The sequence below is a fragment of the Oryzias latipes genome, chromosome 17 (assembly GCF_053564925.1).
Source record: "Oryzias latipes strain Hd-rR chromosome 17, Olatipes_Hd-rR_3.1".
Taxonomy (NCBI): domain Eukaryota; kingdom Metazoa; phylum Chordata; class Actinopteri; order Beloniformes; family Adrianichthyidae; genus Oryzias; species Oryzias latipes.
The window spans coordinates 34,833,637-34,858,119 of record NC_136253.1 but is presented as its reverse complement, the minus strand read 5'-3'; the positions used below and the strand labels follow the sequence as shown (position 1 = coordinate 34,858,119).

The 24,483-nt window shown below is 45.9% G+C and overlaps 1 protein-coding gene across 4 annotated transcripts; it reads right to left on the bottom strand.

The window, feature by feature from the left end:
- Positions 1 to 200: 200 nt before the first annotated feature.
- Positions 201 to 23,435, bottom strand: cacnb2b (calcium channel, voltage-dependent, beta 2b). Of its 4 annotated transcripts, XM_078934959.1 has the most exons (14): positions 19,919 to 20,481; positions 14,944 to 15,009; positions 12,960 to 13,082; positions 12,733 to 12,872; positions 11,769 to 11,830; positions 11,657 to 11,682; positions 10,863 to 10,943; positions 10,714 to 10,772; positions 10,511 to 10,620; positions 6,612 to 6,763; positions 6,419 to 6,514; positions 5,191 to 5,364; positions 4,981 to 5,011; positions 2,071 to 3,009 (listed from the first exon to the last, which is right to left on the bottom strand). In XM_078934959.1, exons 1-13 carry the CDS (start codon positions 19,934 to 19,936, stop codon positions 4,997 to 4,999), a joined length of 1,122 nt encoding a protein of 373 aa, XP_078791085.1. In that variant the 5' UTR covers positions 19,937 to 20,481; the 3' UTR covers positions 2,071 to 3,009; positions 4,981 to 4,996. The 4 variants fall into 4 exon arrangements, with proteins under 4 accessions (XP_023821118.1, XP_020566890.1, XP_078791084.1 ...); XM_023965350.2 differs by lacking the exons at positions 4,981 to 5,011; positions 19,919 to 20,481 and adding an exon at positions 23,364 to 23,435 and having other exon boundaries at positions 201 to 3,009; XM_020711231.3 differs by lacking the exon at positions 4,981 to 5,011 and having other exon boundaries at positions 201 to 3,009.
- Positions 23,436 to 24,483: the final 1,048 nt, after the last annotated feature.

The window sequence follows — 24,483 nt, the reverse complement described above, 5'->3', positions numbered from 1 at the left end:
AGTCAGTTCTGTGGGTCCTCACTGGAAGACAAGCGTCTACTACCAAAAATATGAGTGTATGCCATAAACCCTTCACGCCATATGTAGCTAATTTCCAACAAACCATTTAATGCAAGACTCTGCTTCATTTATGACCATCTTGAACAGAAAAAAAACACAAAAAGATTTTTTTATTATACTGAAAATAAAACCTTTTAGAATTTTTTGTTGTCATCATTGTTTCTTTAATTTTGGTAAACATCCGTGTTCTTTAGAAAACAATCAAAGCAAATCATAAAAGATAGATTTCTTTCTTGCTAAAAAGAAAGCAATCACACACATTGGTCCACCCACTTTCCTGCTTTCATTTACTCAAGGCAGTTATGAATATTTACAAATGCATAGAGATGGTGAGTTTAAAGAAGGTTCCGAGGAAGATGCATAGAGTCTCCAGCATTACGGCATCATTCATGCTCTCATCGGATCAAGTGCAGGATGGCCAACATGCAGAGTCAGATTTAAGTGGGGTGGGGTACACCTTGAACCCATACAAAAGTTTTTTTCAGGTTTCAAGATCCAACAGTGGAAACTTGCACAGTCAGAGGTAATTATGGATGAAAACCTGCACAGATCCACAAATGTAGCCTCAGTTTTTGGAGATTTTGAACAAACAGAACATCTCTGTGGCATCCAAAAACACTGATTTTGATATTCATTGAAGGTTTTTCTTTATAGTAACAATAGTATTTGTAATAATAATTGCACTTGGGCCTACAGACTAAGGAGCTAAAACTAAAGGAATTTTATAAAGGACAATCTAAATTTAGTTTGGGATATCATAAACCATATTGTTTTTGTTCTGGATCTCATTTGCAGTCCGTTTCTGCAGAAATGCACACATGAGAGAAAATGACAAAAGGTTTTGTTTTGTTACACCAAAAAAAAGAAAAGAAAAAGAGGGAAGGCGTGTAAATGTGCAGCAGACAGAAAGAAAGAAAAAATCCTCCACAGATCTGCTCTCACATGTTTGATAAAACCAACCGTGTGAAAGAGTTTTCCGACTACGGTGGCCCTGAAGTGCAAATCACATCAACTAATCACTTGACGTAAAAACATATTAAAGATCATAACGGCAGTTAAAAAGCAACCATGATTTCCTCTCGGTTCTTTGCAGATGATGTTTTTCTCTATAAGCTTCATTGGACCAGGACCTCCAGCATGCATTGGGGCAGTTGGGGCTAAGTGTGAGGTGACTGGGATGACGGTCAGCACCACCCAGTCTGAGGCCAGAGTTCTTGGCTGGATTCTTGACAGTTTGTCTTCTCTGGGTGGGTGCAGAGCTCCTCCCCTTTTTGGAAGACTGTAAGTATCTTGGTATTTTTCACAAGTGAGGGAAGATCTGAGCGCGAGATTGATATGCCGATCGGAGCAGCGTCCGTCGTTATGTGGTCGCTGGATCGGTCCGTTGTGGTGAAGAGAGAGCTGAGCAAAGCTTTCCATTTACCGGTTGATCTTCGTTCCAATTCTCACCTATGGTCAAGAGCTCTGGATCATGACCCAAAGAACCAGCTGCTGAAATGAGCTTACTCCATAGGGCGGCTGAGCGCTCCCTTAGAGAAAGGGGGAGGAGCTCTGTCACCCGGAGAAAACTCAGAAGAGCTGCTGCTCCTCCATATTTAGAGGATGGAGGAAGTGGCCGGAAGAGGGAAGTCTGGGCACCTTTGCTTGGACTGAGCCTGTCCCGGATAAGCGGAAGAGGATGAATGGATGGATGGATGGACTAACTGTATGATGATGCTTGTTAACCTTTTGAACAGGAAGTTATTTGGCACAGCGACATCTTCCGACAGAAGATATGTCTTCAAGCTTCTGGCCACGCCCACTGCAAACATTTGGTGAATTCCACCACAGTTCAGGCTAAACCTCCTTTTGCTGTCCCTCTTCTTCAAAACATTAACATCCTCACCTAGTCAGTGATATCCCATAATAACTACCTTTTCCTTTCTTGACATTTCATATTTGTTTTCTACATTTTTTCTTTTTACATTTTGGCTTCTGGAATTTTATTTAGATTTTCAGACTGTCCTGTTGTTTTATTTTTTGTTGGGTGTTTTTCTAGCTGTCGTTGTGATCTTTGCGTTGAGTGATTTGTTGGTGTGATTTGTCCTTCAGGGCCACCGTACGCGACCCATGAAAAACCTCGGGTCACTGGTGTACGTAGGAACCAGCGCGCCACTGTTGGCCATCTCCGGCGTGCCGTCTGTCATTGCGTCCGTCTCTCTCGCGGTCCCTGCTGTGGAGGTGGTGGTTGTGGTGCTGTGCGTTGTGGTGCTGTGCGTGGTGGTGCTGTGCGTGGTGGTGCTGTGTGTTGTGGTGCTGTGCGTTGAGGTGCTGTACGTTGTGGTGCTGTGCGTTGAGGTGCTGTACGTTGTGGTGCTGTGCGTTGAGGTGCTGTACGTTGTGGTGCTGTGTGATGTGGTGATGTGCTTTGTGGTGCTGTGCGTTGTGTGCGGGATAGCGGTCTGTGAGGTGATTCCGCGGTGAAATGTGCTGCTGGTGCCGTTGCCTGCGGTTCTGCTCGTTGTGCTCGTACTCGTCCCTGTCGTGATGCTGGTGGCGGTGGTGATGGCTGTTGTGGTGGTGGTGGTGGTTGTGACCCCCGTGGTTATAGTGGGGCTCTTTCTTATTCACCACGGTCTCCACCTCCTCCTCCTCTTCCTCTTCCTCCTTTTCCTCAGGCGGGGGCCTGCATGTCCCTCTGTGGCTCAGGTCTCTGCCCGACCGCGTGTCCCCGGCGCCGGAGGTTTGGTTGCACTGGCTGTGGTGATCCGTCCGCCGGCGGTGGTGGTGGTGGTGGCTGTGCTGGGGCTTTTTTGGTTCAGTCCTCACCATCTGCTCCTCTTCGTCCTGAGTTTGGCCTTCGTCAGCTTTCTGCTCCTGAGCAGCGGCTGCTGTTGGCTCCTTGTCGGGGTGGTTGTCACGGGAACCTTTCCTCTTGGGGGCGGGGTCCTTTTTACTCTTCTGTTCATCCTGGTGCAGAAAAGAGGCAGAGTCATCTCAGTGAAAGGGTCACTCACGCACTTTTAACCTAATTAATTCACATTTGAATGGGATTTCCAAACACAAAACCAACTTTTGGTTCAGATTCAAGCATGAACATGTTTACAGGTCAACGAGATCTGTGACAAAAAACTAACCTGATTAGAAAGGTTATAAAATGGAAGAACAGAATCTCACAACTTAGATAAACTGTCAGATTCTTAGGGGACTAAAAGGGTTAACCTGGAATCTGATGCTAACCAGCTAAAACTGAAGCACAAACTAAGAACAAGCAAACGATTTCACTCGCAGAAGTAAGAGTTCCAGGAAGACAAACCAACGCTGTAGGATTTACAGACATAAATAAGACATTAAGCAGAGATGAAGATGAAAATGGAGACAGAGGATTGTCTGACGTGACATCTGAATGGAAATGATCAAACACCTGGTTTGATCATTAAAGACCCACTCCCATATAAATTGTGTTTTAACATGTTCTTGTGGCATTTTTCTGATGATAGACAAAGAAAAATTAAGATTAAGATTAAGATAAAAACTGCATTTCTGAGTTTTTTTTTAATTCAGAATGCAAAAGTGCAGTTTGAAACAGATTGTATTTGTGATGTAGAAAATAAGCTCCGCCCCTTGCTAATCATCAACCTGCAGAAAATTAGATCCATGAACGCCGGAAGAGGAAAATTGATGACAAATTGAGGAGATGGATAGTTGAAACTGTAGAGCCCAGAACAACCTCCAAAGACATTAAAGGTGACCTCCTAGATCAAGGTACATCAGTGTCAGATCGCACCATACATGGTTGTTTGAGCCAGAGTGGACTTCATGGGAGACGACCAAGGAGGACACCACTGTTGAAAGGAAATCATCAAAAAGCCAGACTGGAATTTGCAAAAATGCATGTTGACAAGCCACAAAGCTTCTGGGAAAATGTCCTTTGGACAGACGAGACAAAACTGGAGCTTTTTGGTAAGAAACATCAGCTCTATGTTGGTAGACTCAAGAATGAAGCATCCAACCAAAAGAACACTGTCCCTACTGTGAAACATGGAGGAGGCTCAGTTCTGTTTTGGGGCTGCTTTGATGCATCTGTCACAGGGGGTCTTGAAGTTGTGAAGGTCAAATGAAATCTCCAGATTATCAAGGCATTCTGGGTAGAAATGTGCTGCCTAGTGTCAGAAAGCTTGGTCTCAGTCTCAGGTCATGGGTCTTCCAACAGGACAACCATCCAAAACACACAGCCAAAAACCCCAAGAATGGCTCATAGAAAAGCGTTGGACTATTCTGAAGTGGCCTTCTATGAGCCCAGATCTGAATCCCATTGAACATCAGTGGAAGGAGCTGAAACATGCCATTTAGAGAAGAAACCCGTCAAACCTGAGACAACTGGAGCAGTTTGCTCATGAGGAGGGGGCCAAAATACCTGTGGAGAGGTGCAGAAGGCTCATTGACAAATACAGAAACCGTTTCATTGCAGTGATTGCCTCAAAAGGCTGTGGAACAAAATATTAAGTTATGGGTCCCGTCATTTTTGTCCAGCCCTATTTTAACCTGTGAAGCACCTAGTGACTTCTGTCTGTGAAAGGTGCTATAGAAATGACATTTACTTATTATTTACTTTACTTAGATCACAAGATGTGAGACTTTAAAGAAGCTCACTGTCATTACTCGAAGTGTATATTGAATATAACTCCAACTTTAAACAGTTTTATTTCACAGAATATGTGGCATTTATTTTAAACTGACATTTGTCTATGTATTGTACTTGTAAATACTGAAACTGTTTATTTAAAAAGTAAAAGTGTTCTCCTGAAATGTTAAAAAATGCTTTTGAAATCATTCAAATGATTACTGCAGGATCCTATGTCTCTGTTTTACTGTAAACAGACACAGAAGTCCCTTTCAGCTCCAGATCCTGAAACCATGCTGCTGCAGATTTTCACTCACCGGCTGTGGGCCTATCTCACTTCTTCTTTAACTGGGCAGGGGTTGAGGGACGAACAGACATGCAATGAAAGTGTTAGATGTGTCAGTGGAAACAAACACAGATGTAGATCAAACATCACCAAAGCTAAGACGTCAAATGACAGGAGTGGAATGAGGTGAGGTGACGTCTGCAGGCCTGCTCTGCAGCTACGTGTCGGCGTGTGCATGCACCGGGATGGCTGTGGGGCTGGTGGGCAGCGTGTTCTCAGCCAGCTGGGCGACCATGGCGTTGGCGGGCTCCATCTCAGGCGGGTGGGTAGCTCTCCAGTAGGACTCCAGGTAGTCAGCGATGTGCTCACAGGCGTCTGACAGCTGGTTCTCATCTAAGATCACGTCAAACATTTCCTACAGGAAATGGAAACATTATCGTATGAGGAAAACACAACTGCTTTATGTTGGGGAGTAACGATTCATTTGAACAATTCCATTCATATCACAGTTTTTGGCTGACGATAGGATTCATGTTTGATTTCTAGTTCATTTAGAACGATCTGATCCTCTGCCCTAAATGGATCCAGATCCTCTTCATCCAAACTTCCAGCAGTGAGACTCAGACAGAAATTCCTGCTACTGAACAGTTTTCCAGATTCTTGGATTTCTTCCAGATCATCAAGTTAATTGAAATCTGTGTCCAAACAAACCATTAAACTAGAATGAATGTCAAATCCATTCACATGTTAGTTTCCTAAAGTTCACCACTGTTGTTTTTCCACATCCAAAGAATCCAAAGGGAACATTCTTAGAACATTCTAGACACTGGATGGTCACATGACTTTATTCAAAGTCTGTCCACACATTGGACTGGAATGATGGACTGATCCGTGTTCATGACATCACGTGTGTTGTCCGCTGTGGTTAATCGTTTTTACCTTATAGTCACATAAACCTACTGTACCTCCATCCAGATTATATTTTTCAAGATCAGTAAAATCAGTTTAGGTCCTTTGAAATGATTTTATAATGGTATCAACATCTCGCCTCAGACAGAATTATTGTTACACCCCTAGCATTATGGGATAACTGGATGAGCAACGTCTGCAAAGGTTTTTATCATATAAAGGTATATATCTAAGTTCTAAACATGCTTGATATAAGACTTCTTAATGTACAAAGTACAAAGAACGACGAATACAGACTTGTTTTTAACAAACATATCAAAGTTCAATTTGCAAATGTTTTACTTGTAAAAATGACAATCAGTACATTTAAGATTTGATTCCTAAAACTTCTTATTTTTTCTTCATGTTTACTCGAAAAAAGCTAGTTTTATCTATCTATCTATCTATCTATCTATCTATCTATCTATCTATCTATCTATCTATCTATCTATCTATCTATCTATCTATCTATCTGATTGATAGTGCTGCAGTTCCAATATTTTCCACTAGATGGCACTCACACTTGGACACTGGGCGAGTTTATCTGCAGCCACCAGCTGAACATTCAGATGTTTGGTCTGAGACTTTCCTCTGGTCTTGATCAATCTCGTCAAAACCTTTGCAGCAAGAAAAAATAAAAAGTCACCAAGAAAAAGAAAACACAGATAACTTCCAGTTTTACCAACACACTCAGATGTTGCTTTTCAAGCCTACTTTGGGTGAAGAAATCTTCACGTAGACCAGGATTGGAGCCAGAGAGGTCTTTGACACCTGCAGAGGATGGTTGACGGTGTCGGCGTCCAGAACAACCAGCTGAAGGCTGCGGGCCAGCTCGAAGATGCGCTCCACCTCCCCCTGGATCTGAGCTGCAACAGCAGACAGAACCAGGATATTGTCAGTCTGAGGGAAACATGGAGAACCAGCTGCTGCATTTCACCAGAACTAACACTTGTTATCATCAGACCGTCAGGTTGTATTTGCTATCAGGTTCTATTGCTTTTAAATTTTTACACATTTTCAAAATACTGCTACAAGTGTTTTATTGTATTGTTTTTTAAGTAAGTGAATTGGTTCTTAACCTTAAGTCAATTTTAGTTTGATCTTTAGGAAAGTCTTAAGTATAAAAGTAACTAGAAGGAGCTGCGTTTCCAGAAGAAAATGCAGGGTTGATGCTACATGGCTGAATGAAAATTAAATTTAAAGGGGAATAAATGGCAAAAACTAAATAAATAAATAAAGAAATGAACAAAGTTGACCATAAATAAAGTAAAAACAGCACAATAACAAAAAAGATGTTCATGAAAAATGCCTGAGCTTGGTATCAAACCAGCGAGCTTCTGCACCAAGGATTCTCCATGTTTTTCAATGGAGGCAAAAATCCTGGAAATCCTGGAATATCTGGAAAAGTTCAAGGATTTGAAGGACCAAAAGTCACAGCTGGAAAAAGCTGAAAGTGCTAAACATTTGGAAAAAACATGTGACATAAAAATAATACAAATCTGTTTGCCTTCACAACTCTTTTTATGTCACATGACTTTGTTTGAACGGACTACAACTACAGACGCCGCACAAAACTCCAATATTCACAAACTATCTAGGATGGAAGTCTTTGTCTTTGCTGTTGGGCTGCTGCCTTTAGGGGTCGCCACATCTGCCGCTAACGAGTAGAACGAGAGTTTAGAATCAGGGCGGGGCTTAGGGAGATCAGAACAGGAGGGAGGAGCATCTGTGAGGAGCACAAGAACTAGCAGCTGTGATACGTACCAGCAGAATCTGAGAGCAAAGAGAGAGACAAGAGTAAGAGAAAGAAACCAAGTAAATTGTCTCCTTTCTGCCTGAAACCGAATATTTACTCCTCTAATGAAGTGGCAGCAATAAAGAAGTAGAATGGGGGAGAGAACCAAGTCAAAGAAAATGTAGAGAAACAAAAGGGTGAGAGGCAATCAGACAAGTGTTTGATGGTTTCTGCTTTCCTGCATTTAAAAGTCTCTGAATGGGTGTGAAGGTTTCTGGTGGTGTGGGGTCGGCCGGGTTGACCCTTAGTCATAACTGACCTCACAGGTGTCTGTGGGGGGGGGGATGGTCAGACCTGTGGGGAACTGAGAGTCATAGACCGCTCAGTGAGAGCAAACACTCATGCACATGTTCCTGCAGGCATCCTGCGGGTGACGGGTCGTAGTGAACACGGATGCAACACGGGGTAGTAGGTGATACAATCAGAGGGTGGTTTGAGTGGACGTCCAACGGCGGCCTATGGCCACTGGCGGATCACGTGCACACCCCGTGCGTGCAGCGTTTGTGCACAGTCACTAAGAATTCCCACCTCACTAACGACTAAAGCGTGGCGTAAGGACGCCGTACGGCAGCATCACTCGTACGCCATGAGTCCCATTATCCTTACAAATACTTCATGATACACTCAGCACATACACATCAAGAATCCAGGTAATTATGCGCACAGGTGTCCACACGAGTCTCAAGACACACCTGAGCTCCCCCCTTACACTGCAAAAATGGAATCTTCAGAAAGTAAAAAGAACCTTGTTTTGGAGAAAATGTTTTTTTTTTCTGTCCTGTAAAAAATGATCTTAATTCATGAAAACATGAACCCCGTATGGGTTCATGTCAACGTAACACGGCCCTAGTATGGGTTCGTGTCACCGTAACACGCCCCCCGTATGGGTTCGTGTCACCCTAACACCCCCCCCGTATGGGTTCATGTCACCGTACCACGGCCCCCCGTATGGGTTCATGTCACCGTACCACGGCCCCCCGTATGGGTTCATGTCACCGGTAACACGCCCCCGTATGGGTTCATGTCACCGGTAACACGCCCCCGTATGGGTTCATGTCACCGTAACACCCCCCCCCCCCCCCGTATGGGTTCATGTCACCGTACCACGGCCCCCCGTATGGGTTCATGTCACCGTACCACGGCCCCTGTATGGGTTCGTGTCACCGTAACACGGCCCCCGTATGGGTTCATGTCACCGTAACACGGCCCTCGTATGGCTTCATGTTACCTCACCACGGCCCCCCGTACGGGTTCATGTCACCGTAACACGCCCCCCCGTATGGGTTTATGTCACCGTAACACCCCCCCCCCCGTATGGGTTTATGTCACCGTAACACCCCCCCCCCCCCCCCCCCCCGTATGGGTTCATGTCACCGTACCACGGCCCCTGTATGGGTTCGTGTCACCGTAACACGGCCCCCCCCGTATGGGTTCATGTCACCGTAACACGGCCCACCGTATGGGTTCATGTCACCGTAACACGCCCCCCCCGTATGGGTTCATGTCACCGTAACACGGCCCCCCCGTATGGCTTCATGTTACCTCACCACGGCCCCCCGTACGGGTTCATGTCACCGTAACACTGCCCCCCCCGTATGGGTTCATGTCACCGTAACACGGCCCACCGTATGGGTTCATGTCACCGTACCACGGCCCCCCGTACGGGTTCATGTCACCGTAACACGCCCCCCCCGTATGGGTTCATGTCACCGTAACACGGCCCCCCCGTATGGCTTCATGTTACCTCACCACGGCCCCCCGTACGGGTTCATGTCACCGTAACACTGCCCCCCCCGTATGGGTTCATGTCACCGTAACACGGCCCACCGTATGGGTTCATGTCACCGTACCACGGCCCCCCGTACGGGTTCATGTCACCGTAACACGCCCCCCCCGTATGGGTTCATGTCACCGTAACACGGCCCCCCGTATGGGTTCATGTCACCGTACCACGGCGCCCCGTATGGGTTCATGTCACCGTACCACGGCCCCCCGTACGGGTTCATGTCACCGTAACACGCCCCCCCCCGTATGGGTTCATGTCACCGTAACACGGCCCCCCGTATGGGTTTATGTCACCGTAACACCCCCCCCCCCCCGTATGGGTTTATGTCACCGTAACACCCCCCCCCCCCCCCCCGTATGGGTTCATGTTACCTCACCACGGCCCCCCGTACGGGTTCATGTCACCGTAACACGCCCCCCCGTATGGGTTCATGTCACCGTACCACGGCCCCCCGTATGGGTTCATGTCACCGTACCACGGCCCCCCGTATGGGTTCATGTCACCGTACCACGGCCCCCCGTATGGGTTCATGTCACTAAGGCTTTAGGAGGACACTGCTGTGAAAAATAATAGAAAACAGGATCCTGGCTTTTTTTCTGTTTTCCTGAATAGTGGTGTGAGCTGGTTTGTGGTGGGTGGGCTTCACACATCAGAAAACCTCAGTTTTTTGGCTGGAGAAAAAGGTTTAATCTATGATTTAGCACAAAACATGTATCTATTATCTAAAACCTTTTGATGTTTCTTCTGTGACTACAATAGTTTTCATTAAATACCTGTGAGAACAAACTGTCATGATGCATGTGGAGGTAAGAAACACTTGTCCCACTCGTCCAAATGTGAATAATTGATTCTATGTTTGCGTCGGTGAATCTACTTTTAATCTAATTAAGGTTTTTAAATGGATCGCTTTTCCCTCAGAGGAAACACAGTCTTCAGATTGGGATTTCTTTTAAGCCATCAAAAACTTCTGGTCACCAAAAACAGCTCCAACAACCATCATGAGGCCAGAGGAGGGCATCAAGGCAGACCAACCTAAGTTGGAGCGGGTGTTGGACCGGTCCATTAAGGCCTTCTTCCCAGGGTTGTTGAGGATGGACCGTTTCGCCAGGGAGATGTCCGCCGTGACCCGGGTTATGGTTATTCTGGAGAACAAATGAAATGGCAGGAGTTGTTGCAGAGTGCGGGTATACACAGACGGTTGATTCAAATATGTGGCAAAGCACCAGAGAACTTACCTGCCTTCAAATCTGTGCTTTAAGAAGTCAAACAGAGCTTTCTGCATCATGTCTGTAACCTGAAGAAGAAAAAAAGTCAGGATTTTGGACCAAAAAGCTCATCAATTAGAGTTTTTCTTTGTCCAATATAAAGATGGCGGGAAACGTACATCCAAGCCCTTCAGGGATGGTCCCATCAGAATCACAGGACGCATTGTAGGCACAACGTCATACATGGCCACCTGCTCCCCCTGCAGACACCACCCAGCATCACACGAGGAACACGTATGTTTGATAACACACAGCTGTACCATCGGCTTCAGTACTGGATTCTGATTGGCTGCACTAAAAACGGATCAGGAGTTCCGGTCACATAGCCTGAACGTTCTATAGTATGCCGCCGGTCTAAACGCCAGAACCACTTTCCTTCTCTGCTGCAGGGCGAGGTCAGCGGGGGCTCTGTAGCTGCTTCCATGACAACCTCCCCCCCTCCCCCATATCAAATAGTTTTCTTCTTGTGAAAAACGATTTAAATGCTAAAAAAAACTAGATTGAAGTACTAAGAATTGATTCAACATTGATTTATATCGTGATGATGTCATACATGAACATACTTTACCGCTCACGCCGCCTGGTAGACCATCATCCCCCATCATGTGTCTGTCAGTCATCAAAAACGATCAATAAACCAACAAAACTTCTGATCTCTCTGTTATTTGGTGTTAAAGAAAAACGCGAAAAATGGCTCCGGATGTTTTGGAAATCCAAATATTGAAACAAACACCTTGACCTCCCAAATGCTTCTGAGCAGACAACGGTCACATGTACATGCTACCCCCCCTCCCCGTACCCCCCGTCTCGCCCCTGCAGAAAACACGTCTAAAGTCCTCTGAATGTGTGACACAAAGAAACATGCATGAAGAACATGAAAACATGTTAAAAAAGGGAGATTTCTGCTGCTTACCGGCTTCTTCTTCACCTGCTGATTGGCTGCGCGAGCACACACACACACAGAAACACAAGAGTAAGGCAGTGCCGTCACCGTGGTAACTCAGAGGGTTCACACATGGACTGACCTTGTGAGGGGGGCGTGTACTTCTTAGAGTTCATGTCCTGAGTAGTTTGAGATGCGGCTTTGCTGAAAGGACAACATTCGCTGAGTCAGCACACAGATTTCATCCCTCTTCATCGTCAAAGGGGAGTTTTTCTCCTGCCGCTCTGCAGAAACTATGTCCTAGAAAACGACAGGTTCTTGGCTTTTGGCTAAAAACGGCATCATCATCATCATAAAAAAGACCACTGGGACCGCTGAAGACTAGATCAAAGGAATCAGGAGGTTCAGACAGAGCCGCCTCTTCTGATTGGCTGATGGATTCAGTTCAGTTTCAGCTCTTCATGAAACACTCCCACACATAGATGGACAGACGAGAGAGTTTTGTCGTCTCTAAAACACAATTGAAAGTGTCGGAAATCTCAAATGTGACCAGGAATCTGAACCTAAAATGTTCTCTTTGGTTTGGTCTCATGTTGTGGTTTTGTGTCTTTAACCTTTTACATTCTTATCTGTTGTTTTTTCTTCTTAAAATCTGTTTTATGTCTTCAACAACATGGACCTGCCAGAGGACTGTGGAGGGAAAGTAGCCGACGGCTAAAAATCTGGCATATTTACATCCGTTATTGTTCATTCATGTGCAGAGTCACTTTCTTATTAAAAACAAAATATTCAAATACAATACAACAAAAATGTTGCATAAGCATTGGTTCCATAAACTTAAATGGCAACAATAATTCAATTTTTTTTATCTAATGCATTAAACACTGACACCTCTTTGGTGCTGAACAGAACTTTGTTGGTTGAAGTTCCCTCTTGTTGGTAGATGACTGATTCAACTGCTAATCCCAGATTCTAATCTGGCCTTCAGGCCTGACAGATAAACCATCATATTCCACAGAACAGCTGCTCTCTGACCTTTGAAGATGAATCTGGGACTTTGGGGAGTCTGATGGAACCAGAAGCTGACCTGGCGCCGACCTTCATACCTGGCTAAGGCCTTGGCGGCTTTCCGTGCTTGCACTTCTCTCCTGATGAGGATGGTTTCCAGGTTGACCGGACTGGGGACGAAGCCCACAACGCTGTCTTCCTTCACCGGCCGGCCGATCCACCATTCAGTGTTGAATTTCTGCACCGTTCAGAGGAGAAATGGTTCAACTGAAGAGACGTGGCGTCACATTCTTCATGGTGGTGAAGTCGCTTGTTCGTCCGGAACCTCTTTGACGTGCAGGAAGTCTCGCGCCTCGAAGGTCACGGCCTTGCCCGGCACAGGGACGTTGTCGTCGTCTGCCGGCGTGTACGAGAAGTTGCAACGTATCGCAAAAGCAACAGGCTTGTACTAAACACACAGAGGAGACACAGACGTTAAGGCTATGGAACTTCCCCTGTGGAGATTTATGACGCTCAGGGGAAGAAATCCCTTCTTCTGCCCCAGAGGTGACATCTGAAGAGATGCCACCTCACAAACCATCTCTGTGGTAAATGCAGGAGACAAATGTGTCTCCGTCTGACGGAAGGACACAGTTCTGGTTCTACTGTCCTAATATCAATCCTCATATGTCCAGATCTGCATTTAAGACGTTCCTTCAAACACAGCAGACAAATTCAGTCCAATTCAGAAAAGTCAGTTCAACAGAAATGTCAAATGGATTTATTGTCCTTTTGCTGACAGTTTTTACCCAAGACACATAAAATGTGTTTAATCTGTAATAAAAGATTGAATCTGTCTTTGCTTAGAAGTGCTGATGACAGAACAGGAGCGTTAGTGTCTCCTTCAGAGACACTTTCTACTTTTAAAGCAGCTTTTCATCCTAAAATATCAGGAGATTTGAACTCAGACTGACTTACGTCTTCTGTGAGTCTGAACTTCGTCAGAAAAACCTGCAGGCTCACTGGAATAAATCATCAGAAACATTTAATATTGTAATAACCTTCCCATAAAAATGGCAGCACTTTGCAGAAAAAAAGGAACCAGAAAAAACTTCAGATATAGATTTGTGACGCCGTTTAACTCCATGAAACTCCACAGAGTCTCCTCTCCTCGTCCTCCGGTGGGATTTCTTTGAGAAAAGGATCCACAGCAGTTTCTGCACAAACCTCCTGAGCCGACAGGAGGGGTCCGTGTGGGTCCACACGACTGTCATGGCTTCAGTTCCCTGAGTGGCAGATGAAAATGTCTGCCGTGGGTTTAATTCCTCTAAATACCTGTTGGAGCTTTAATCCGGTCAGAGCCAAACGTCAGCGGTGCGCCGATGCTGCTCCTAATTACTCCACTGTGAAAAGCTCATGCTGTGGGGGTCACCAGAGGACAGCCCGCATGAGTCCGTGTCCTTGATTACAAAGCACCAGCGGGGCTCATTAACTCTGCGGGGGTTCGATTCCCAATTCAAGTGAATCCATCAACAGAGATCTGCCGATGTGGAAACCTTGGACGGAGGCCGTTTTTATCTGCAACATCCAGAGATGTTTTTCCTCCTGAACATCTGCAGGTTTAACAAACACTGAAAAATATTTCAGTTTGTTCAGAAACTCTGCAGCTTCAGAAAACACCCAATCATAGAAAACACAGTTTTACTGACAGACATGAACAATTTTGTGTGTCAGAAATGATGTTATGCGGTTTGTGTCCAACTGGAATTCTATGGAACCAAGTCTGCCATTCATCGGAATGAAGATGTGAAAGAAAAAGCCTGGAGGAAGATTCACCAGGTTTGAACCGCTCTGACACTTCACACCAAGAAAAAGAAGAAGAAGAAGCCCCTCCCTGATTTTTAGTGTGAACATGGGCTAAAGGCTCAGTGAAAAAGTCATGTTTGTGGATCAGCTGAAACACGGATGCAGGTGAACAGACACACCTGTTCTCTAAAGTTTACATCCTCACTCTCACTTTGAACTCATTTTAACTTTAGAGTTTTTTTTAATATTTTTATATACATTATATTTTTATAATAAACATAAACTAAACTAAACAGACTAAGCTAAACTGGGCGTCCCCCCCTCTCGGTTATTGTGCCCTTTAAAGGTGGGGGCGTTTCTGCGAGGCGACGCAGCCACCGTTGGAAAAGCCTGGACTGCATCTCTTCTGCATTTACAGCGCTCTCTACTGTCCTGTGTGGACGATCGGAGGGGATCCTGTGTCCAGTCCTCTTAATGAGTGACGCTCCACGATGGCGTCCTCCTGTGGGAGGAGCAGAAAGTACCTTGGCCTTCTCCAGCTGCACCTGAGCGTTTCTCTCCTCCACCACATCCGTGTCCTTGTGCTCTCCCTGCAGAGGAACATCAACACACAACGCTAAGTCAAACAGGAAAGCAAAATAAAGTCTGAAGTTCTATTAAATCTGCTCACAAACCTCAAGCCTCTAAATCGGGGGGGGGGGGGGGGGGGGGGGGGGGGGGAACTGCGGCCCGCCAAGCTGTTATAAATTATATTGATAACCCTTATTAACATTTTCTTTTCTGGTGTACTGATAAAGTATTGAACTTTGTTTGAGTGCAGAAAATTATTCTGCATTCATGTAGTATTTTTTTTTTTTAAGTTCTTGGGATTTCTGACTCGGTAACCATTTTTCCAATCATTCCAAGACCACCTGAACGCAGCATTTCTCTACATTTTTGTTTTTCCAAATGTTTCCGCCATGGTAGATGGTAGATTACCAAAACACTGCACTGATCAGCTCCTGGTCCGGCCCTTCTGATACATTTTAGGACCCTTTGTTTGCCCACCAGTCAAAAGGTTTGAACACCCCTGCTCTAAAAAAATCCTGTTTTAAATTTCTGCTTCCATTTCTGTCCAAAGAAGAAAATATTTCCTCCTTTTGCCTCCAAACGTCAGCAGCAGATCCTACCTGGGGGGCTCAGAGACCCCCAATGTCCCTTCATAGACATGCTAATGGGTGAACCTGTGCCTTATCCGGGACGCTGCAGGTAAACATTTGTTTACTTCTGTCTGCTGCAGATAAACATTTGTTTACTTCTGTCTTCTGCAGGTAAACATTTGTTTACTCCTGTCTGCTGCAGGTAAACATTTGTTTACTTCTGTCTTCTGCAGGTAAACATTTGTTTACTTCTGTCTTCTGCAGGTAAACATTTGTTTACTCCTGTCTGCTGCAGGTAAACATTTGTTTACTTCTGTCTTCTGCAGGTAAACATTTGTTTACTCCTGTCTGCTGCAGGTAAACATTTGTTTACTTCTGTCTTCTGCAGGTAAACATTTGTTTACTCCTGTCTGCTGCAGGTAAACATTTGTTTACTCCTGTCTGCTGCAGGTAAACATTTGTTTACCACTTTCTCTTGCAGACATCTGTTTGCCCACCACCCGTCCCTCCTATCGGCCAAAAAGCGTCCGGGCAAAAGTGCAAGACGCCCCCGCTGCTAAATTATTAAATCATGCAGCAGATGAGTCATTTCTTCCTTTAATGCAGAACCTGCATTATTTTATTATTTTTAAAACGGGAAACATTTAAAAACTGGGAACTCTTAACTTTCCGGTTCTGTTTGTTTCTGAAGAACAGCGTTGATGTGATTCTTTCTCTGAATGACAATCGTGTCGCTGAAAGAAGCCGTTTGGTTTTCAAATGTTGATCAGTGAACCAAACAAGAATTCATATTTAATACGAATAAATTTAACTTTCAATTTTGTCAATGAGTCCAAACGTTTGCAGTCCAAAAAAAACTAAGGACACACATCAGGCTGTCAGAGGGGGGCGCTGTCCACTGTCCCTTCAGTAAAGTGGTTTAAAAATCAGCGTTTCTTGATGAGGACTCACGGCATGAAAACCACAAAGGACAAAGACGGAGGTCATCTAAGGTCAACGGTTCTGCTGGGATCGAACCATCATCTCTGAAGTCTCCAAAGAATCAACCAAGCTGGAATTGGACTTTTCCAGAACTTCCTGACCGTCTGCTCTCTTCAGATCAGATTTAAACCTCCTGGAGCTGAAGGAGGCCTCAAACATCACCACTGCCTTTGAGCAACATTTACAGGAGAAACTATGGATCCAACAACCACAATGAGACGTTTGTGCAGAAAATCTTCTCAACGTTTGCACAGTTTGGGTTTCTAACGTGTTTTCATCTAACAACACTTCTGATGGGAATGTCCGTTTTGGTGACGGAGGGATTTGTTCTCAGCTCCAACCGGAATCCGGAGAACGGAGAATGGAATATTCCGCTGGGAATAAAGAAAACTGTCCGTCAAAGTCCTTCCCTCCACCCTCCTCTTCCTCGCTGCCGTGATTGTCTCCAGCTAAGCAGATTATGAATGCGTCCATGCAGGATTTACAGACCTGCAGAGCCGTCGCATGCAGCCGCGACTGCTGCAGAACGCGCAGCCGGACAGACGTGCACAGATCAACGTGCACGCGTGTGACCCACGACAGACCAAGAGGAAGCGGCCTTCATCACCTGTGGCGAATCCCAGAAGGATTTTCTCCAGAAGCCCACCCCCCCTGGTTTCTGTCTACCGTCTGAACGTTGGATCCTCCTCAACGCAAAATCGTTACGAACACAAAAGACAGAAAGGTTTGGGGTTTGAACCCACAACCTCCAGAATAAAAGCACGACCGAGGTTCTGCTGAAGCCTGTCAGAATGAAGCAGGAAGATTTTTCCTCCTAACAGATGCCGTCCACATGAACGGCGATGGAGAAGGAGGCGAGGAGACGAGAACGCCGCCGCCGTAGATCTTCAGAAGAGGCCGGCTCTGGTGACAGAAGCTCACGGCGCCGATCAGAAACCGTCACGGTCAAGTTTCCTTTGTCACATCCGGATCCCAAAGGCATCTTCGGTGTCTCAGTGGTTTAGCTGTCCACTCAGTCGACCAGGAGAACGTTGACGCCATCACTCTGCTGCCTTCCAACCAGAGGAACACGGCGTAAAAGTGACCACGAAGTTTCTGTCAGAGAATCAAACGTTCTTCTTTCACTTGATGATGGCGTGATGAAGGGCCAAAGTCTTCCTCGGTCATCCGGATCCACTTTTTCTTTTCTTTAATGAGCTGGAACTGACACTAAGTTATGTTTATTCTCCAAAACGTGTTCTGGATGTAAATTTGTGACACACAAAGGAAGGTTGATGGTTCAAGTCTCTTTGTATTTCCATTTCTCAGCAGCTGTCGTAACTTTTCCTTGGATGAAGTGTTTATTTGACTTCGTCAAAGGTTAAAGGTCTAAGTGTTAGTTTGACCCCGAAAGGGTTAAGAGCAGCTGATTATATGAAAACACGTCCAGATCCGCCAGAGGACTGAAGACAGGAGCTCAAAGTAAGAAGAAAAAAAACAGAGAGGAACTTTCTGATGACACCTTCAGGAAACGCCATCGGCTGGAGGGCGAATTCTTTAAAGGCCAGTTCAGAGGAAAATTCTATTTTGGTTTTTTAAATCATGTTCTTGGGGTATTTTTCTGACGATAAGGTTGAAAAAGCATTTTTCAGGCTTTTTTTAAATTCAAATCCTTGTGTCAGCAGATGACAAAATGTTGTTTGAAAAAGATCATAGAAAACACGCTGGGCGGGGCCACAGGCTCCCTGCTCCGCCCCTTTCTGATCATCCTCCTGCAGACAAACACATCCATGAAAGTCTTTGTTTTCCTGGTCTGAGCTGGAATCTGGATCAGAACTGGACGGATGGATGGATCTGATGTTGCTGCTGTTTTCGTTGCACGGCTAATGTTAGCTTGGGGCTGTAAGCTAGCATGAGAGTGTGTAAACAGAGAGCTCTCCTCGATGGGGAGGGGAAGGGGTCGGAGTTGCTCTGCACCAACGGTCCCACCCTCAAATCAAAGCTGAATTTCTGCTGAACTCCTGCCGCTCTGCAGAAACTAAGTCCTAGAAAACGCCACAGGCTTTGGCTAAAAACAGCATCATCATTAAAAGACCACAGGGAACACTTTGGAAACAGATCAAAAGATGATTGGAGTGGGAATTTAAACTGAAAAAATAGACGTTGGGCTTTTTCACTCGTAGCATTGTATTAGATAAAAATGGCATGTACCATGTCACGCCCCAAAAAGGGGACTTTGTTCCGCCATTTTGACCAGAAAGCATGTTATTCCAGATATGATGAGAACATTGAAGCAGCATGTAAACCTGGTCAAGGTGGATGGAAGATCTTTTTTTTTTCTGTCACTGATTCTGAAGAGTCCAACAGAACCACAAACCGCGTGACGGCAGGCTGAGAGTGGAAACAACTTCCTGTTCAGGAACCAGACAGAAAACAAACCGTCATTTGACTTATAGTCACTCGTGTGGCCAAAAGTCTCTCCTGATGACTTGGAGTCCAATTCCAGAAATCTGCAGTGAACAATCATAAAGCTGTGGAACCCCCCCACTCCCAGATTATTAACATTCTATGAGACTTTCAAGGCGTCTGAAATGATCAGTTATAAAAACAACATTTGGGTGCATGAAGCAGCCTGGAGATGCTTTGACCTTCTGGTCACAGAGAAGGAGTTTTATTAGCTTTCAGTGGAGAAACTTCCCACTGGAGTGAAAACGTGAACTTTAGAGATTTGTCTTTTTCTCTTCTAGCGGTTTTGTTTTTGTTACAGCAGCTGTCTTCCCCATCATCCCATTCTTCCACCTTTAAAAATGATGAGTTTAAAAAGCTTTAAAGACACTTTTCAGTGGAAAAATATTTGTAGATTTTTTTTTTACTGCATGAAAGATTGAACCTTTGGGAAGTTTGTTATAAGACAACAGAGTTACTGAACATATATTTCTAAAAATGCAATATGATGTCTGAAACTATTTAGTTTAAACTAAAATAAAAGGAATGCTTTTGACTTTCTGGGTTTAATGAATAGATATTATTCAAATGTTTTTTCTCCAAAGAAAGGGAAGCTTTGCGTGAAGTAAATCCAACAAACAGGTGGAGTTTCTGCTGCGAGAGGCTGTAAAATCACGCAAAATCCTCCGTGTGAGAAAAACATTGTAGTTTCATCCCATCTGACTCAGACAAGTTACGCAACAACAACAACGATCTGCGGCTCCTTCTTCTGCTGGACACACGGCGTGATACCAGTTTGCTCTGCGCGCGCAGTGATTTGGAAAGGCCTCATCACTCACGGATTAACGCGCGGCGCAACAGATGGTGCATTCCCTTGCGCTTCCGGTCATGCCTACACACACTCACGGGGACGCGGTCACGCACACGAAAAGCTGGAGAATTTGGTTTTTTTTACCTTCTTTTTAGGCGGCATGGTGGTTGAAGATCCACTCGTTCACACCACGCGTTAACTAAACGGTCAACGTTACCGTTCACTCGGTTCCAGTGACGGAGACGTGCGCAGGTGTGCCATGTGACCTGCGCTAGTAGAAGTGACAGGTGGAGAGTCCAGTTACACAGATAGATGGAAAGGGAAAAAGAGACAAAAAGAGTCCAGTTTTACGCGCAGTTTTCTGCGTAAAAGTGAGGTGTCCCGGTCAAGTCAGCGCGCCGCTCGTGTTTCCAGTGGAGCGTGCGCGGAGGGCTGTTCCCTTCTCCTGGGTCCTGAAGGTATTAAAGGCTTATATCTCTGCGCGGCGCATGTTGCGCTGCGCATCTCCCGCTCTGACCTCAGGCGCAGACACACCAAGGAGGTCTCCATCCCTCAGACAGACTCCATCCTCACAGCCTGTGAGGTCTGACAGGTTGGATGAATCTAAACAACTTCCAGCCCAGATAGCAACGTGTGTGGCCTCCAGGAGAGACGGGACGAGCGGAACACGAGCGCGTTCGCGCGCGTGATGTACTGCGCAGAACTGCAGGGAAACATGGCATTCATCATCCAGAGGGCGGGAGATTTTCTGGATCTGAATGTCAGCGCTGGAGTGCGCGCTGGTGTCAGCCTGCATGATGGGATGTTCCAGAAAAGGACGCTGAACTCTTAATGAAGGCTATAAAGAAGTTTTTTCCACGTTTTCTGAATAAATAATTCTTTCAGACAGCAGTGAATTTCGCAAATAAGACTCTTTCACAGCGGAAGAAACCAAAATAGGAAGGGTTGGTATGAAACCAATCCTTTGGGGATATGCAAAGGGAGTTTTAAAATTATTATGGGATGGCCAAAAGACCAACAGCTTGGTGGTCATTTTGTTGCAAAGACATCAGGCAATTTTCTCATTTCCACACAGTTTGGGAAAAGAAAACTTTTGTTTTTTGTTCTTCACAAAACTTCACACACACACACAGGTCAGCCTACAACCACAACCAAAGTTTCCTTGACCTTTGACCTCTTTAAGAGGCCACCATCTTGAAATTTCTACCTTCTAATTTAGTACCTTCTATAAATGTAAACCCCTCCAAGGGGGTTTCCATCAATCACCAGAGTGGCGTTCCCCTGTTGCTCACTTTTTTTCTTTTCACCAGAATATTGTGACAACTGATCTGACAAATATTTGGCTAAAGCTGAACAAATAGATATGACAGGATATGACCATATTAGGACTGGGTGTGGTTAACAAAAAAACTCAGTTGCCAAGGAAATCCAGGAGTTTACTTTTGGTGATTTTTTTAAAAAGGACATCGACCTGTTTGCTACCCCCAGACCACCAAAAAATAGAATAGTTGCTATGGAGATAAACCAACAAAAAAGCTGCTATTTGTCACATGTAACTCTATGTCCCTCAGAGCTGCAGCCACAGGCAGCAGCAGAGGAGCCAACATATGGCGTCAAAAACCAGACCAACGAAAACCAAATCAGGTTCAAAGTCAGCCAGCGTGTGACCTTTCGGCTCCCAGAATTCATTTGGACTTCTATGGAGCCGCAGCTCAAATGCAGCTAATGACCAACATTCCTGTGAGACTCTGTGATCCAGTTAAGTTGGATCAGAGATAAAACGCCTCCCTTCCAGTCAGAAAAGCCGCCTTCATGTTGTCCTTTTGTTTACCGCCCTGCTGAACATAAAAGGACACAAACTCCAAGGAAACGCTGGAACAGGAGCAGCGGAGGCCGGCACACGGCCCTCCTCTGGTTTCTGGCAGCAGATGCCGTTCGGCCAGCCAGCTCTCCACCGGTAACGGTTTCCAAATGGGCCGTGCAGTTTGCCGAAGGGATGAGGAGGTGAGGAGAGACGACCTTTCAATGTGACGTTAATGTCATCCAAACCCCACAGATGTCCGTTTTCATGAGCTTTAGGCGGGTAAATTGTCGAACGTGTCTGCAGTGTGCAGAGAAATCTAATATCTTAGAATTGTCTACAAAAATAAACACATAAAATGTGTTTCCTTGATTTTAGCAGCATCACATGTTAAAGTCCTAAATGAAATTCTACAGTTCATCAGCTCCAAATACAAAGTGCAACTGTTCCTTTAAGAACACATCGCCACAATCCTCCGCCATGTGCACTCACACATTCATAAAAAAACGTCTGTCTTTAAGCTGCTTATGACCATTTTTATGTGAGTGTGTGATAAACCGAGGCGGGCGTGGCGGCGGCTCCAGAGCGTGACCTCCCGCTCGGTCCTGATGCTGCGTCCTCACGGGAAGAGGCTGCACCTGACCGAGACGGCTCGGTTCTGATGTTTCAGCTAAAATAGATGTAGCTTTACAGATAAAAGCTGGTTTTTTCCACATTTCAGCGATTTTTCTAAATGCAGCAACAAACGTCTGCAGAGGGGGGAGGGGGGGGTAAAGTTTCGTTGCATCAAAATGGAGAAAAAAATGTGAGTCAAAGAAACAGAAATAAAAGACCCACAGGCCGGGCTCCACCTGGTCCCCCCCCTTTTTTTCAGCTCATGTCTGATTTGAAGAATGGCGTGAAGATGATGCTCTTCCTGGAGACGGAAAGGAGGGAAGTGAGGGAGGGGGGGGGGACATGAGGAGGAACATCTGCAGGACCCCCATCTCTGATGGGACATAAAAGCAGTGAGGAGAACCGAAGCTCCTCCCTCTGAGGCGGTCTGAGGACCCCTCCCATAACACCCCATACCGGGCCGGGACCTGACCATTCAGAGCGGCCCCCCCCACAAACCCCTACCACTTGAAAGCGGGCTACAAACTAAACGTTTGGAACGTTGGATGTGGCTCCACCTACTTTTACTGCAGCATCTGGTCATTTTATGACTTGAATAAGTTCAACTAAAAAAACTATGAGAACAACGGCTGATGTCCTGGAACCATTTTTCTTACATTTACAAAACATGGAGCAGTAAACCCCGCCCCTCACCTGTCAGCAGGTGGGAGCTTTGGGTGATCCAGTTCTTTCTCTACGTTTCTCTTCCTTCTTGTCGATAAAGTTCAATCCATCCATTTTGAGGTTGGCCCTGTCGATCTCTTCTGGGTCTCAGTGACAAACAGTTTCTTAATGTTTGATTTTTCTGTCTTCAAATCGATAAAAAAATAAAGGAACACGTTTGGTTTTCAAACATTTATAAAGTAGCAAAAGAAAGGAAGCCGCTGAATTACAGCTCTGGTTCTTAGACTCTCGTAGGAAAAGTCACGACTACAACTTCTCCTAAAGTTTCATTCCACAATTCCTCCAAATCTGCTGGAGGACCACAAAGCTATCACATGTCATATGTGGAGACGGTTCTGATGCACCTTCTCCACATATGGGGGGGTGGATGTGGGCGGGGGGGGCAGAAGCTCCACATCCACCCGTACGCCCTGAAGCTACGGAGCTTCAGATGATGGCAGATTCACTTACGTAGGTTGGCTGCTCTCTCCGCCAGTGTCCCAGCCCACAGCAAAACATCAAGACATCCAGTTACAGAGAGAGGAGGGGGGGGGGGGGGTTGAGCTTCCGGTGGGGGGGGGGGGGGGGGGGTTAGAGTCACTCAAAGATGTTCCTTTGTGGCACAGGTGGTCCACCTGATCACATGCTCAACAGGTAGAGGATGGAGGAAGCCACCTTGACGTGGTGGGGGGCGTAAAGAGGAGGGTGAGGACCCCCCCGCCCCCCTGGGTCCAGGTGATCCTGACGTCTCAGAACCATTCCCGTCTGCGCAGAGGTCGGGTCGATGCAGCACCGGTCCCGCTCAGGTGGATCATCCTGCAGCGGACGGCTGTCCTCTCCAGCCGGACACACAAACCGTTTCACTGACCCGAACCGTCATGTCATCCTCGGGGTGTCGGTGCCGCTCCGTCCAGTCAGGGCATCACTTCATATCCACCCCCCCCTCCTCCCCCTCCTCCTGAACTTCAGCTGGAATCCTTTTGTCTTCACGCACAGAAATCAGGTCTGAGTCTCCTGCTGTCCGAGCGGACGCTCTCCCTCTTCAGCCCCGGCTTACCTGAGTCCCCCCTTCAGTCCTGTGGTGGCTGTGTGTGTGTGTGTGGAGGGGGGCGGGGGGGGATGCAGCCAAAGACACCCCCCCCCCCCCCCCTGTTGCCATGCTAAAGCCGGTAACATTCAGCTAGCGCAGGAGACGCACAACCTGAATTCAAATGTGCCTCCAGCCTCTCAGCTCCTCCTTCCTCCCCCCTCCCTCCTCCCTCCATCTCTTCATCTCCTCCCTCCATCTGCCTCCTCATCTTCGTTTTCATCAGCCGCTCTGAGCGGATCTGCTGCTTCCTTTGTCCTCTTCGTCGTCCTTCATTTATTTCTGTCTCTGCAAACACTCACAACAACGTATGCAGCAGTTTAGTCTATAGACACACACACACACACGTTTATGCTTTTGTATTTTTTCAAAATTCTACCTTTCATGGATTCAAAAACTTCTAAAACAGAAAGTCTGCAGATCAGGAAAAACTGGAGTCACCTTTAACCATCTGTACAAACCCGTCTGCATCCTGACGTGCAAACGTTACACGACGACAGTCGC